Source organism: Terrapene carolina, unplaced genomic scaffold (genome assembly GCF_002925995.2).
Source record: "Terrapene carolina triunguis isolate 2854851 unplaced genomic scaffold, T_m_triunguis-2.0 Scaffold88, whole genome shotgun sequence".
Classification (NCBI taxonomy): Eukaryota; Metazoa; Chordata; order Testudines; family Emydidae; genus Terrapene; species Terrapene triunguis.
This window is the reverse complement of record NW_020664439.1, coordinates 35699636-35716626: the sequence shown is the minus strand read 5'-3', so window position 1 is coordinate 35716626 and position 16991 is coordinate 35699636. Positions and strand designations below refer to the sequence as shown.

The following is a 16991-nucleotide window of genomic DNA, read 5'->3' as shown; positions in this document are numbered from 1 at the left end:
ACCATCATAGGATCTAACCACATCAGTCACAACATCAGGGGCTCGTTCACTTGCACATCTACCAATATGATATATGCCATCATGTGCCAGCGATGCCCCTCTGCCATGTACATTGGCCAAACTGGACAGTCTCTATGCAAAAGAATAAATGGACACAAATCAGACATCAAGAATTGTAAAAAGCAACAGAGGGTCCTGTGGCACCTTTAAGACTAACAGAAGTATTGGGAGCATAAGCTTTCGTGGGTAAGAACCTCAGATGCAAGTAATGGAAATTTCCATTACTTGCATCTGAAGAGGTGAGGTTTTTACCCATGAAAGCTTATGCTCCCAATACTTCTGTTAGTCTTAAAGGTGCCACAGGACCCTATGTTGCTTTTTACAGATTCAGACTAACACGGCTACCCCTCTGATCAAGAATTGTAACATTCAAAAACCAGTAGGAGAGCACTTCAATCCCCCTGTTCACTCAATAACAGACTTAAAAGTGGCAATTCTTCAACAAAAAAACTTCAAAAACAGACTTCAGTGAGAAACTGCAGAACTGGAATTAATTTGCAAACTTGACACCATTAAATTAGCCCCGAATAAGGACTGGGAGTGGCTGGGTCACTACTAAAATAATTTTCCCTCTGTTGATACTCACACCTTCTTGTCAACTGCTGGGAATGGGCCACATCCACCCTAACTGAATTGGCCTCGTTAGCACTGACCCCCGACTTGGTAAGGCAACTCCCATCTTTTCATGTGCTGTATATTTATACCTGCCTACTGTATTTTCCACTCCATGCATCTGATGAAGTGGGTTATAGCCCATGAAAGCTTATGCACAAATACATTTGTTAGTCTCTAAGGTCCCACAAGGACTCCTTGTTATTTTTATTTGTGAACTAGTATTAGAATGTTGGGTAGCAGGATTCCTGGGTTCTGTTCCTGCTTCTGTTAGCAGAGTACGACCTAGTAGTTAGAAAGAGCATAGCAAATATATGATGCCCCTTCCTCACTCAGCTATGTGAACTGAACCTGGGATCTCAAAGCATAAACCTTTACTAGAGCACAACAATAGTGCACATTAGGATGGTGGTAGTAGCAGATTCATAAACCTCTGTATGCATCTAATCACTAGAAAGAGACAAAGATCCACATAGTGTAAGTTGGACAAGCATACTTTGGCCCATTTATCTGAAAGGCAGTGTGGCAAAGTCAGCCTGGTCAGCTCTGGCCCACCCTCTCTCTCTGTTGGGTGAGCGATAGCTGCTTCTGAGCTAGTGTTCTGAGGATTTGGCTAGTAACTCTGAAATGGGGCAAGGGTGGAATGCAAGGTGAGAGTCTCACTCCTGGCCTGGTGTTTCATAGGCGGTGGGGGGACATGCCAGTTATATCTAGGGTTGCCAACAATCCCTTATTACAAGGAACATCCCTTATTTTTTCCATCTCTGTACAAGATCAGGAATTGCTGAGTGCTGCAAAAAGGAGCAAGAAATACCCGTGGTGAACGTAGGTGAGTACTCATTATTATTAATACTAATAATAGGTTTAAGGACTCCTTGTTGTTTTTATTCATAATAATGATAGCATCAGGAAGAAGAGGAGTGCAGGGCTGCTAAGAAAACAACTCCTTATTTTTGAAATACTACATGCCACAGCCCTGCAGAATGTGCACCCCTGGCAGGCGCTAAGGGGAGTTGCCCCACCAGGATGTGTGGCACCAAAGGAGGGACGGGCTACATGGCCTCCCCAGGAGCAGGAGGCATAGTGGGTGGAAGAGCTGCGGGGAAGGGGCCCCACCCCTAGGGTTCAGGGGCCTTGCCTGGGGTCACTGCTACGGTGGATTGGCTCAGTGGCAGGGCCGCCGCCGCGGCGCCGTTGCCCCCCGCCTGCAAAAGGTAAGCACCAAACCGGCCCCTTTACACGCTTTGAAATTGCCTCGGTAGTAATGGCCGCCAGCGTCACATGACAAGCTGCCGGGGGGGGGGGGGGGTGGAGGGGGTATTGTGACCCAAGCCGCTTTCCATAGTAGGCGAGACGCGGATCATCCCCACATGCCTGTGGGCAAACCTGTTTCCGGTTGGAGAGACGCCCCAAGCGGAAGTGCTGTTTCTTTAAGGCATGTGGAGGAGGAGCGGATCGAGGGGTGGGGAAAGCGAACTTTCCGCACCACGTGGTCAGACTCCAACCAATGCTGAGCGGCGCTGAATCGCCACGGTAGGGGCGGGGCGCGGCGCGCGGGTGACCTGGAAGTTTGTGCGCGCTGAGTCACATGGAAGGGGCGGAGGCACTCAGAGCCCCGCCTAACCTGGCCTCCTGGCAGCCAATGAGAGCTGCGTCCGCGGGTACAAAGCGGAAGTGGGGGGGCGGGCGGGGGAGTAGAGGAGTGCGCGTGAGGTTCTGTCGCTCTGTCCTGTCTCCCTCCTCCCCCGGCTGCTGTAGTGCTAGAGGCCGGGCGCGTGTGCGCAGCGACCGACGCTCCGTTTCCGATCGGCCGGTAAGAGCCGGGCCTGGCGCGCGCCGCTCCCGGCCGCGGGAGTTGCCGGCGCGGGGTCGGGCCCGGGAGCCCCGTGGGCGGTTGGGGCCCTTCGCCCTCCGCGGGGGCTGGGCCCGGTGTGGGGTCCCCGGCCCCCCGCACGCGGTATGTGTGGCAAGGGCGGCTCTGTCTCCGCGCTCCCGGCACCCTCCGCGATCCGGCCGGGCGCTGCAGCGGCGTTGCCACAGGCACGTGGGCAGGGCCGGGTGGCCTGGAGGCCTCCCTGGCGCCGCTGTCCGGCCCGGGGCGGGCGGACCCTGCGCCCAGCGGAGGGGCTGCCGAGAAGCACGTGCTGCCCGGGCAGCCAGCAACCCGCCTTGCGCCCAGCCAGCCTGGGCGCCGCTCAGCCCCCGGGGCGCCGCTCAGCGCGGGGGCAGGACATATGGGCACTGCAGATAAACCCCCGCGGCTGTCCCGGGCTAAGCGGTTGCTTAATTGCTGTGTAGCTGCTCGGGTTGCAGCCTGAGCTCTGGGACCCTCCCCCCCACGTGTCTCTAAGCTGTCTGGTTTGCTGGTAAAAGCTGCATCCTCTCCTTGTTCTCTAGTAGTACCCACTAACGGACCCAGCGCACCATGGCCGATGAGATTGACTTCACGACTGGAGATGCTGGTGCTTCCTCCACCTACCCCATGCAGTGCTCTGCGCTGCGCAAGAACGGCTTCGTCGTGCTCAAGGGACGTCCTTGCAAAATCGTTGAAATGTCAACCTCTAAGACCGGCAAGCATGGTCATGCCAAGGTAAACAAGACTGGCACATTCCCATACCTTTGCTTTTGGGCTTGAATATCTCTTCCCTCAATTACTTATTTTTTTATATAAATAGTGTGTGTAATAAACACACACTGCACAAATCACCTGTCAAATCCTTAGATACACTTCTAGTCCTTCCAATTATGGAATTATGTACATAATACTGGTGTGCCCGTGCCTCAGAGCAAGTTTTCTGTAGTATTCAATCCCAGCTCTACAGCAAATGATAAACAGTGGGGGTAATATTCAAGACAAGATCCCATGTATGCCTTTTGCTTGAGGACTCTTGAAATTTACATGGGGGTGAACTAGAGTTTATTGACTTGATGGAAGTGCTCTGAGAAGGTAGAGGGATTACAGACTAGCCTTTGCCTAAAGAAGGATTTGGAAGGTGTTGAGTAATGCATGTTAACAGCCTACTGTAGAGAACTGGCGGTGCCTCTGACATATTAAAGGACTCCATATAACCCATTTAATAGATTTTCCAAATCCTAATTTAGACAAAAATCTAGAATTAAGGTAAAGTACTGTGTGGAAGAGTCTTCTTCCCCCCCCCGCCCCCATTTTCTGAGACCATTTATATGGCTTGTCTAAGTCGACATACTTTGCACTAGTCCTTGGTATGGCTTCACTTAGATTCTTGTGTCTCTAGCTAACTAGCAATTAACTGATATACTTAATGTGTTTTTTGAAGGCTGGTGTAGACCCTCCCTTGCCTCTGTTCTAGGTGACAAATACTTGGCTTTTACCACATGCTAATTGAGTACTTAAGTCTTCACTACACTTGAAGTAGAAGCCTATGGTATGTCTGTCTACTAAACAATAGAGGCTAACAGCAATTAACTAAAGATACAAAAAAAAAAATCTGAGACCTACACCCACCCCTGGGAGCAGTAAGGAGATGTATTGGAGGGAATGACACACTCTCATGGCTTTAAAAAGTTCCTATCAGACCCTCAGGCTTGGCCTACATTTTGTTAGGTTGACTAGCTACATCACTCAGGGCTGTGTGTTGGATTACCTATATCAATGGGAAAAAATTTCCGTTGATGCAGGGAGCATATGTGCTATGGTGCTACAGCAGTGCTGTGGTAGCTGTGCAGCTGTAGAGGCCATAGTGTAGACATAACTTTGTTTAGTATTTTTCTCTAGAAACTGTTCTTAAAGCTAGTTTTAATGTCTTCAGTGCCTACCAGCAGCTAAGATGCCCTGAAATAATTACCAAAATAAAGATAAGGGCAGGTAACCACCTTGTTCATTTGGGTCTCTTAGTTAAGTGACCTGGAAACAGCCCAGATTCTGATGTTTAAGAGGGTGGACAGAGAGACCTTAGTTGGAGTTAACAGTTGGTAGCCTGGTTTATACCAGGGTTTAGTCTACATTCCGTTGTGGTAATACTATTCAGCTCAGTCTGGCAATCATGGGAGTCTTAGCGTAGACATGTAACAGCACAAACATGTCTAAAGCCATAGCAAAAAGACTTGTGAATAGGTTAGTTTGGTGTTGGCAATACTGGGGAGTTTCTAGAAATGCCCCTAATACTGGGGGAGACAGGCTTAACTCCCATTTCCCTCTCATCTTTCAGGCCTGGCCCAAGCTAAGGTTTGTAAGTATATATCTATACCAGCACAAACTTTTTACTGTAGGCTTGCGAAAAGAGACCTTTTGGCATTACATCACTAGTTAGGAGTGAAATTTTTTTCACACTCCTAACCAACATAGCCTTAGTATCAAATCTAGTGATGTCATTGTAGAACTGGGATACCAAGGCTCTAATTTTCTTACTCTCCTCCTTTTGACACATATTTCAGACCATCTTCATATGTGACTGGGAGTGGGGGAAAGGGTGCAAGCAGAACTTTCTCTTTTTCAGGTTACCCATAAACTCTTGGACTAAAATTCTTGTCCCTCCCATTCAAGTGGAATTGGTTTTATGTGTAAAATGAACCAGTAACTTAAACTGTTGCCTTGAACAGCAGGCTGCCAGTGACTGATCCTAAGTGGAGAAAAACTAATTGCTCTTTACTACTGTTCTTGCAGGTTCATTTGGTTGGTATTGATATTTTCACTGGCAAAAAATATGAAGATATCTGCCCATCCACTCATAACATGGATGTTCCAAATATCAAGAGGAATGACTATCAAGTGAGTCTGTTTACCGATGGTGCTATTAGACAGCTTCCTAACTGTTGCCATAATGACAAATTTCAGTTACTACAAGTAAATTAGCTCCACTCCTAAACTGCATGTCATAATTTTTTAGCTAGCTTAAACTAAAAAAAGTTGCTTCTCCCACTTCAGACCCTTTTTCTTTCTCTTCTGAGGGTAGTTATTACTCCCTTGTTGAGCATACTAGCAGTGCACTCTAAAATTTTGGCTTGAAGTCTGGGGTGTTAACTTCATTATGCTGTCAGGGAGTACAAGATGGTAATATGACTCTATAATGAGGAAAGGAGAATGGTTATATACCGGAGGATGGGAAAGAGTCTTTTCTAGCCCCTATAGTAAAGATAATCTTGGATAAGATTTCTGGACTTCCTTAGAGCAGCACATTTACTCTTGGCTGTATCTGATTCTGCCTATTGATTTTCTTTTGAATTGAAATTGACTTGAACCTTTTAGATGGCACTGCTCCAAAGTCATTCTGATCCTCCTGAACACTATTGAGGAGTGTAGATGCAGTGAACTGGTTCACAAATTTCCTTTGTTAACTTGATAACTTTTTTGAAGTGTTAGAAGGATGCTGACAAACAAACTAGACCTCAAATCTCTGCCACCTGCCAGTCTACTTTTCACTTCGACGTAACATAATTGACATCTTAGGATAGTCATGTTTCTAGCCTTGTCATTTCTATTAAGACTTTTAGTCTGTGTGAAGTGACAGCTGTGATGAATTCAGAGTGCACTGAGTTAGGGACACTAGAAATTCAGTCAGCTAACTTGGTGCAAATGAAGTCAAAAGGTGGATCACTCTGAAGTAATGAGTTATGGAGGATGGTAGCAAAATATGGTGGCTTTCATCTTAAAGTCACTAGTTGATTTCTGTCCAGATGAAATGACATCCTCAATTAGTATTAATTGGCCAACTCAAGGTCACATGGTTAGAGTACTAATGCTAAACCTCCTAATCAAGGTGGACTGTTCTTTATTGCCCTGGTGTGCATCATGTATTCTGCAGCCTGTAGTGTACATGTTCTGGATAGTAACTTTTCTTCAGAGCTGTTGGTTCTACATACCAAATACTAAATCACAATTTTATAGCGCTTGAGCTTCCCACTTGTATTTTTAGGACTATTGTCCTGGTTCTTTAGCTTCACTTAGAGGTCCCTCTAGTAAGTTACTGAGAAGTAAGGCCCTCTCTAGATCTGTTAGGATATATGAACTTTCATATGTGATGCAGTCTTATGGGAAATTCTAGCCTTTTGGTGTCCAAAGCTAGTTACTTTCTTAACTATTACCATTCAAAAATTAGAAATAGCTTAACTTTCATTCAGAAAATGGCAGTCTAAAATTTTCTTCCTGACTCACCTTGTGTGTCTTGTAAAGCAGCACTTAAGAGCTAGAGTTAAAAACCACTGCAGTGGTTCATTCAGATAAATTGAATCTGATGTGATGGCCTAGAGAAATACTCAAGTCAGCTTATTTGTTTTGTAGTTGTGCTACCATCCAGGACTCTATTACCCCTGTGCTTAATAACTTGACCACTGAAAACAAATGTGCAACTTAACTTAGTTTAGCAGAAGCTAATAGCTTTCAATCCCTTCTCTCGAAAGGTCATTTAAAACTGTCAAATGTCATGATTTGTACTCTGATTAGGCAACAAAATAACATGACTAATGCAGAATCTGTCTCCGAACTACTGTGATATTAGAAGCAGCAAGTAACGGGATGGCCTAGTTTCAATATTTGATACACTGAACTAATACAAACTAGCAAATCTTGCTATTCAGACAAATTAGCAGTATGAATTTTCTAAAAACCAACTTCTCCCTGTAGCTGATCTGTATTCAGGATGGCTACCTCTCTCTGCTGACAGAAAGCGGTGAAGTTCGTGAGGATCTGAAGCTGCCAGAAGGTGATCTAGGCAAAGAAATAGAGGGGAAATACAATGCAGGTGAAGATGTACAGGTAAGAACAGAAAGCAATCAAGGTGCCACTAAAGGGCAAGTTTTAAAGGGTGGCTATACTTTCCATAAGAGTCTGTGATAAAGAATGGTCCTGGTCTTATTCTCACAATCTGAATTTGGAAGTATACCAATTTCCTACGCTCTGAAACTCCTTCCTACCAAATTTAGGAGTATAGCTATTTCGAAATGAACCTCAATAGCCCAGCTCAAGCAATTAACAGTGGACTCCCTTCTGTGGTTGATGGAAAGCTTGCTGGTTCTCACCTCAGCTGCATTTGCATGTGTCCAGATGCTTTGCTGTTCCACAAACTAGAAATTACAAGCCAAGTTGAGGCCTGGTCTAAACTTCAGTTTTGCTGGCATAGTGGTGTGGGCTCAGCATTGGGGGCACCGGGGGGGAATTACACCATTACCCAACAGAGCTATAAATATAAAAGCTCTAATGGAAATCCATCTTATATGAGCAAAAACACTCTTGCTAGTATAAACTGCATCTCCACTAGAAGGGTTTGTCAGTATAGATCAGTCTAGCTGTCTCTAACATCTGCTATGAGAGAAGAACCTAGAGTGCCAGTCACTAACAGATGACCAAGCAGCAGGGCAAAGAAAGGGACGCATATCCAGAGAACGCATCATAGGGCCAGATGGAATGACCAGGTGTAGAAAACTTTTTGTATTAAAGACAGATTAAATACATTTCCATGTTATCTGTAGTTACTGCTACTTCTCAACAAAAGGAGGTAGGATAGGAGTCCCTCCAACATTAGTTTTCAGAGGGGTGCCTTTTATCACATCGGTTTAAGTCTCTTGTGATTAAGTTATCCATAAATTTTTAATGTTTATCTTTCTTTTGTCTTCTAGGTGTCAGTCATGTGTGCAATGAGCGAAGAATATGCTGTAGCCATAAAGCCCTGCAAATAAATGGGATCTCCAGGCTCGAGCAATTGCTCAGGTCCAGACAAACCACAGATCTTAAATTTGGTTCTGATTGTCACCAAAGCTATGGCCTTCACAAGCAACCTCATTTCTTTTTGGATTGTTTCAAAATAGTGCTGGATTCTGAATTCGTGTTGCAGGCTGACTGGCAATTTTCATAATCACTGAGGTTTTAATTCCTTCTGAATTGTGTAACTAACATGCCTGTAGGTTTCAGTTCATGGGTCCAAGAAACCTGATGGTTTCATTCATTAGCAGGTATATTTTATTTGTTTGAGCAATACATGTCTGTCTGTGAACAGACAATGTACAGTATTCAGGGGATTTTAGACAAAATAGTAGATGGTAGCTAGGATTCTAAATTAACCTAGAACATAAATAGTATTTAGTTTTTTGCCATAACATTTAGCTAGAACTGACATAATATAGAATTGTTTTAACTTAGACATTAAAAACTTGTGAATTGGGATTCTCATTGAATTGTGGGTGCTGATCACATTTCTTAGACCATGAAACTCAAGTGATTAAAAAAAATGCCAATTAGCTTGACAAAGTCCTGGTGGCCATGTGCAACTAACTGTATTACCTCTTGTTATAATCTCCCTTTGCCAACTTGTTGGCTTGCTTATTGTAACTTTATAAAAATGTCAAAATCTGCCTTTGGTGTAGGCAGGCAGTCAGAATGTTGGTTGGATGTTACATAGCCAGATTAAAGGTGCACAAATAGGTGGGATTAGATGTTAAAGTGAGACTTTCACTTGAGGCCTTTGTCAGACTTAAAAATAATAAAAATAGAAAAATGCAGTTCAGTTGCTCTTATTGTATTATCTTAAACTATAAAAAGGAGTGACTAACTCCACAGGAATCTCTTGCAGTGCTTCCAGTGTTAGGTGTAAATGTTCAGGTTCTAACTACTTTGATTTTGTAGCACAAGGAGTATAGGTTTTTGACCACTTTTTTTTTTTTTAAATGAATTGTAGCATTGGAACTTAAATGCGCATCTTTTTCATGTGTAAAGGAAACCTAACTATTCCAATGCAAAAAAGTTTGCATTTATAAAAGTAAAATATAGGCACAGCAGACACCAATATAAAACATAATCATGGCTCAAATACAGGAGTAGTAGTAATAAGTTACTACATGTAACTGTTCTAGAAATAAACATGGCAGAAGCTACAGAGATAGCTTGCCATCAACACAGCAGTTGTTCCTGACTCATTTAAAAATGTGTATTTAGGCATGACTTCGTTAACTTGTTAATGGCAAACATGAAAGGCTCTGCAAAACTGACAGAATTGTCACTAACTTAGCATCTTGAGCTTTCTGTATGGTGCTCTTACACATGAATTTCATTCTTCTACTATAAATTCGTTCTCAGGCTAGTTCATGGCTTAAACTTCAAGTCACATTTCCCTATAATGGGGCTTGGCAGAACTAGATTTGTTTTTTTTATATTAAGCATTTTTATCAAACTTTAAATTTCAGTTGTAGGAAATTTGGGAGCAGGGTGAGATGTCTACTTAATGACAACAGATGTTGAGATTCAAAGTTAATTATAAATCTCTAAAACACAAATGGCCAACATCACGTGTCAAAATCTACAGTTAGATGTCCTTAAATCAAACTAAGTTCTCAAGCAGCATTTTTCTTTATCTGTACATTTTGTTTATCAATGTAGACATTTTAGTTGGTTTGTGAGCATGGTCAAATGAATATTTACTGACAGATTAAAAATCTGTCCTTCCAAGCCTACTTCTAATGAACCACTTTATAAACTTGCCTTAAGCTTCAATGGCTATTGACTAATTTGGGACAATTTAAATACTTGGAATACTGCCCTTGCAAAACATACACTGTTCATAATCTCTATCTTTCATTGGCTGCAGGAGCCATGACTTCAGGCTATTATACACTATCTTAAAATAGATTTAACTTAGCAGTAGGAACGCTCCAACCTACTAAAGGGGTTGGAGTAGAGCAACTATCTTATCTTATGAGTTGAACTTGTATATGAAACTTAGTCTATATCCTGGTAGACTACAGTGAACCTGAGTGATGAAAAGTAAAACACACACTGACGCTATGCATGTGCCTAGTATACCATGATAGAGGGGGACAAGCATCATGCAGCTCAGGCTAGCAATAAATAGCTACCTAATCCATCTCAAAGCACAATGTACTGTAACTATCCTTACAGCAGTCAAGTATCACTACATATTTCTGCCTTGCTTACAGGGCATTGTGATTGAACTTCCTAAATAGCACCTTGTTTTGTATGCAACAATAAACTTGATTCTTAAAACAAGGCTCTGCACCCTATTACAGGCTGAAACCTGTGTAAACTATAGTGCTTTCTTAAGAGCTAAACCTCAATGCTCTCCTTGTCTTCCTGTACCCCACCAGGAAGTAGAGTGTGGGAGGGTAGGGGGGAACAGCAGTGCTTGTTACGTTTCAATATCTCATGGTGTGGGTCAATAAAAATCAGTGCCTCTGGACCTGGTCTTAAGGACAAGATGAGGTGCCTGCAACCAGCTAGGATGTCTAGCACTGACATAACCAAGCTAATGCAAGTTCTGGCTGCTAGAACTATATTAAAATATAGTTCAAAGGCTGGACAAATTCAGCTAGTGTAGCATCTCACCATGTTAGTACAATTTTAAAGGTCTCATGCAACTAAAACATTTGATGCAATCAGACATTGGATGCAGCTCGTCCACAAATGTCCGGAAAGTATAGGACTAGCTATCTCAAAGTAGTCCCTTGACTGAGAGATTTCTTAGGGCTAAAAGGCAGTTCTACTAACCACTGCCTGCAGTTCTTCAAAATGTAGGTTTGAGATGACAGTACTTCTCCAAGCAAGAGTTTGTTCCGTTGGCTGGTTCTGTAGCAGTCTTGCATATGACTAAATACCTATTGCTTATCCACCTTTGTAAGGCACTTTGAGATCTATGAAAGTAATTATTAGGTCATCATACATATGGAATTACCTGGAGAAAACTAATGTATTACTAGTATCTTGGACACTTCATCAGTTAAGTTACAGTATTATGTTTTACTAAACTTAAAACCAATGTTTGAGCTATTTCTTTAATAGCAAGCTATTTCAGCTTACTGTCAATAGTCATATTTACAATAAACCTTTGAATTGCTACTAGTAGCAATTCAAACTGCTGCATCTTCCTGAAATCTCTATCAGAAACGTCATGAGGTGAATTTCTTGCTCTCAAAGCTTCACTTTAAAACCGATCTCCTCTATTTACCTGGTTTGTACTACTAGCTTCTAAATTAAGGGTTTTTTTTATTAACTTGCTGCTACCAGAACATGAAAACTGCAAACTCTTAGCAGCTGCTGCAATTCCTTAAATTAAAAGGTGGAAAACTAGGGGGTGTAGGAAATATTTTCACTTACTGTTACACTTTTATGGCACCAGTCTTTATAGGGTTTTTGTCTTTTCAATTCTTTAAGTGTACTATAGGCTGTTTTTTGCCTCAAGTATTGATAAATATTATTTAACAACTTAAATGGACCCTTTTAATTTTTGCTTGATATGGTTGCTTTTCAACTAGACTATTGCCAGTTGAGCCATGATTTGAATGCATTGTTCTCAGGGCTGAAGTTCATTATTTTAACAGTAACTGCTTGCAAGTCTCTTACAGGGTTTTTCTGATCCATAGTAGCCTGTAGCTTTCCTGAGATGGTGCACAGTCTGTATAATCTCAGAATACTGTATTCTACATAATCTGTAAAAGAATCACATTTGGGACTAGGTCAAACTATTGTAGTTAGTAGGTTTACTGAAGTCAAGCATGTTAAAATATTAAATGGGCTTCAAAATTCAATAAAACACACTTTTTGTTGAATAATTAGAATATAGTTTGTTACAAGAATTCAGGTTTGGAAAGGAAGATTCAGTATGTCCTTACTATTAAGGCTGTTGGGTATCACATTGAATTTTATGTATCAAGACAATTTTAATGAAGGTATAAATCTTAATGAATATGTTATGCTGAACATATGGCTGAATTTTAGTTTTGCACAGTCCATTTAGAGCTTCTTGAGTCTCATTTTAACATCTGTAGTCTAACCCTAAAGTATTTGGCTTTTGAGGGTGATTCTGTATTGTGGTAAATAACCAGTGTAAACTTAGAAACTCTCTTGTTTAGTTTAGTTTAAATGCTTGCTGCATATTACTGTAAAATAAATGATACCCCATTATTCTCAAATTATTCTATATTATAAACATATCAAGTACTAGTCAATGTATTTTTTTAAAAAGGGAGAGGGAAGAGGAGAAGTTTTAATTACTGTATTTATGCAATGACGACATACTAATCATAGCAAAAAGAAAACACCCTGTAAGTTATTGTATCTAGTCTTTAGGGATAAGTGAGCAAATGGACTTATGGTTATCAGCTGGAAGGATTCAAATATTTATATATTGTAGAATATATATTTGCTTTTTAAAGTCATAAAACCAATAACTTGAAAGGTATAACTGTACATCTTTCATTTGTGTAATAGTGAAGTTCTCAGTTACTAAGAGTAAGGGAAGTTTGTTTGGCTTACAAAAGATGGTTGAAAGAAGGCCCTTTAACATTTAGACGATGAAGCTGGCTAAAATGTTTCTATGAAATATTTGTGCATTTGACTTTTAGTTACAGCAAGAGGGATAGTGGAAGCTAAACTTAAGGTCCAGTCTTGAAATACCTTTTATTTTTATTCACTACCTTTAGCAATACATTTGTTCATTCCATGTGAAAAACATTTTTTTTTTTTTTAAACTAGAAGGGCTTGTCAAAGTTGTATTGGGGGTGGGGGGGAGTGCTGACTTTCCTGTCAAAAGAAATAAAATCAAACTCTTAACATTTTTTAGTGACTATTTCTTTACATGTGAATATTGTAAATTTCTCCAAGAATAAAGAAATACCATAGTGATGGGCATGATATAAGAACCTGATTTCATCAGGAAATACTCTTTTTGTATGTGATTAGGTAAAAGGTTTGCTGATGTTGGAAGAATACTTTCCTAACAAACTGAATGATAGTTTAGAAAGAACGGTGATGGCTCTCTGGATGCTGCAATCATGCTCCTTTATAATTGCTCATATTGCTGTGTTTCCTCCAATTAGGAGAGAAGCAAGGTTTTACTAATCTGTTGCTTCTAACATAACAGACAAATAGCGTGACATGCTGCAAAGAGGCATCATAAGAATGGTTGTACTCAGTTAGATCAAAGGTCCATCCAGCCCAGTATCCTGTCTACCGACAGTGGCCAATGCCAGATGCTTCAAAGCAAATGAACAGGTAATCATCAAGTGATCCATCCCCTGTCGTCCATTCCCAGCTTCTGGCAAACAGAGGCTAGGAACACCAACCTAGCTAACAGCAATTGAGGGACCTATCCTCCATGAACTTATCTAGTTCTTTTTTGAGCCCTGTTATAGTGTTGGCCTTCACAACATCCTCTAGCAAAGAGTTCCAAAGGTTGACTGCATAATGTGAAGAAATACTTCCTTTTGTTTGTTTTAAACCTGCTGCCTATTAATAAAGAGTCAATAACAGATTTACTTTCTCCACACAAGTCATGATTTCATAGATCTCTATCATATACCCCTTTACTTGTCTTTCAACCTGAAAAGTCCCAGTCTTATTAATCTCTCCTCATATGGAAGCTGTTCCATACCCCTAATCATTTTTGTTGTCCTTTTCCATTTCCAATTCCAGTATATTTTTTTCTTGAGAGGGGGTGAATACTTTACATGGAGTATTCAAGATGTGGGTGTACCATGGATTTATATAGAGGTAATATATTTTCTGTCTTATTATCTATCTCTTTCTTAGTGATTCCCAACCTTCTGTTAGCTTTTTTTGACTGCTGCATTTATCAAAATTCAATTTCATCTGCCATTTTGTTGCCCAGTCACCCAGTTTTGTGAAATCCCTTTGTAACTCTTCAAAGTCTACATTGGATTTAACTATCTTCGGTAGTTTTTTATCATCTGCAACTTTTGCCACCTCACTGTTCACCCCTTTTTCCAGATCATTTATGAGTATGTTGAATAGTACTGGTTAGGGCTGCCAATCCTCCAGGATGAGCCTGGAGTCTCCAGCATTAAAATTAATCTTTAAAGATTGTCATGTGATGAAATCTCTAGGAATATAGCCAACCAAAATTGACAACCTTACTGTTGGTCTCAGTACAGACCCATGGGGGACACCACTATTTACCTCTCGGTTGTCTGAAAACTGGCTGTTTATTCCTACCCTTTGTTTCCTATCTTTTAAATCTAGGTCTGATCCATGAGAGGACCTTCTCTTTTATCCCATGACAACTTACTTTGCTTAAGAGCCTTTGGTAATGGACCTTGTCAAAGGCTTTCTGAAAACTTACGTACACTATCCAGTGGATCACCCTTGTCCACATGCTTGTTGACCACCACCCTCACCCTCACCCCGTTTCTAGAAATCTAGCACATTCTTTTCCAAGTCCTCTGAGCTGTTCCAGCACAGACAGCAAGATTGTAAAGATGCTCCTAGACTCACTTTGCTGGCAAGGGAAATTGATAGCACTCTGCTAATTTCTGACATGTTCATAATGCTTTTGTGTGTGAACTGGGAGCATGCAACTTCCTCTCAAGTGAGTCCTGTACTGAGCGCTGATGAGAGGGAGAGACAATTGTACTGGGCCCCTGAGCACAGGGGAAGCCCCAAAACATCTATGTAAATAAAGTGAAATGTGAGGAGGTGGGGCTCCACTGAACATGATGTACTAGTGCCCCAAATTTCTCGATGGGCCTGCCTATGTTTCTTATCGTTTTGACAGCTGGCTGTCAGAGCTCACCAAAGAGGCCTAGAAAGTGTGCATTAAACTGATTGTATAAATCTCAATGGATTAACTCAACACAATTTGGGCTAAAATTTTCAAGAGTATTGTCCTATTGAAAGCCCATGTCATTTAGGCACTTAAGTGCAGGATTCATAAGAGGGATTTAGGCTGAGCACTGCAGTGCTTAACTTTTCGGCCCCCTGCCACCAAGTGGAATTTACAACCCCAAGTTATGCATCAGGGCTCCCTATACAATGCCTGAGAAGAGTGAGGTGCTTAAAAAAGGGAGCATGTTAAGTGGGGAGTTGCCTGAGTTAGCCAGTAGAAAATGCTGAGGAGAAGGGTAGAGTCTAAGCCAGGGGTCGGCAACCTTTCAGAAGTGGTGTGCCGAGTCTTCATTTATTCACTCTAACTAAGGTTTTGCGTGCCAATAATACATTTTAACGTTTTTAGAAGGTCTCTTTCTATAAGTCTATAATATATAACTAAACTATTGTTGTATGTAAAGTAAATAAGGTTTTTAAAATGTTTAAGAAGCTTCATTTAAAATTAAATGAAAATGCAGAGCCCCCTGGACTGGTGGCCAGGACCCGGGCAGTGTGAGTGCCACTGAAAATCAGCGTGCGTGCCGCCTTCGGCACACGTGCCATAGGTTGCCTACCCCTGGGCTAAGCCCTGCCCCTCAAATGACTTAAGCACCTAACTCTGGGCTAAAGGGAGGTGCCTTTCTACCCTTCAGATTCACAGCCATGAACCCTCTCTTGAAGTTAGGTGCCTAAAGCAGGTCAGTCTTTTCTCAAGAAAAAACAAGGTGCAGCCTATACCCAAAAGCCCTCTGGTTAGAACACTCACACAGGATGTGGGAGCTGTGAGTGCAAATTCCCATTCTGCCTGAGTCGCAGGGAATTGACTGCAGGTTTACCACCTCCCAGATAAGTGCCCTAACCATGGAGAAGATGTCTTGTGCTTGAATGAAAATTCACAGGTAAGACAAATTTCCTTTTTAAAATTAATAGTGTGCTCGGAGACTATGTGTGGGTATGTTTTGTTTCTAAATAAAAAGAAAAAAGATACGTGGCACTAACTCTTGTACACATTTTAATTGTTAGTTACACCACAGAGACTGTTATGACTGTATCTGGTATTACTTATTTTTAAATTGGTCATATGGCTATTATATAGTCACTTGGCTTTTAGACATGAAATTGTATAGAATCTCTCACCACCCTATGTGAAATTTTGTGGTCATCAATGAGGACTCAAAATGAACTTTCAAGTTGTGAAGTACTTGCTGCCTGTTGTGTAGGTATGACAGATATGGCAATTTCCTGAACTGTCTTGGGGAGCTCAGACTGTATTAAGTTAATGTATCATTGCGGGTCAGGGATCATATGTATTTTCATGGGGGAAGGTGACCACTGCTCGTCTAGGAACTAAGAGTAATGGTGGGTGATTAGGCAAATTCATTCCAGTTGTAACACCTCTAGAAAAGTAACACCATCAGGAAAAATACTAGACAGGAGGGCCAGAGGCTTATAGGTCTACCCAAGTCACATGACGGTTGAGGAGCTGGGAGCCTACAGCCTCAAGGGACCACAGAGGGGACATACACATGCAGTTGCCCTGAATTGTGGCAATATTTACACACATCCTATTCTGGTGTGTGTGTGTGTGTGTGTGTGTGTGTGTGTGTGTGTTTTTTAAAGAGTTCTGCAGCTATTATTCTAAGAATTGTGTAGGTGCATAAGTGAGCCAGCTTCAGCTGTCTTGCTCATTAGGTGCGCTGAAAATCAGGCCACCAGCATTTGATGATGATGCCCAAGCTGA

The 16991-nt window shown here is 41.6% G+C and overlaps 1 protein-coding gene across 2 annotated transcripts; it reads left to right on the top strand.

Annotated features, from left to right (window-relative positions):
- The first annotated feature begins 2367 nt into the window (after positions 1–2367).
- On the top strand, positions 2368–12592 carry EIF5A2 (eukaryotic translation initiation factor 5A2). 2 transcript variants are annotated; one of them, XM_024221240.2, is made up of 5 exons: positions 2368–2485; positions 3073–3262; positions 5315–5419; positions 7271–7402; positions 8263–12592. In XM_024221240.2, exons 2-5 carry the CDS (start codon positions 3098–3100, stop codon positions 8320–8322), a joined length of 462 nt encoding a protein of 153 aa, XP_024077008.1. In that variant the 5' UTR covers positions 2368–2485; positions 3073–3097; the 3' UTR covers positions 8323–12592. The 2 variants fall into 2 exon arrangements, with proteins under 2 accessions (XP_024077008.1, XP_024077002.1); XM_024221234.2 differs by having other exon boundaries at positions 3070–3262.
- The last annotated feature ends 4399 nt before the right edge of the window (positions 12593–16991 follow it).

Coding starts and splice junctions, on each gene's coding strand:
- EIF5A2 (XM_024221240.2), top strand. CDS start 3,098: ATGGCCGATGAGATTGACTTCACGACTGGAGATGCTGGTGCTTCCTCC. Junction 3,263..5,314: donor GCAAGCATGGTCATGCCAAG/GTAAACAAGACT, acceptor CTGTTCTTGCAG/GTTCATTTGGTTGGTATTGA. Junction 5,420..7,270: donor TCAAGAGGAATGACTATCAA/GTGAGTCTGTTT, acceptor TTCTCCCTGTAG/CTGATCTGTATTCAGGATGG.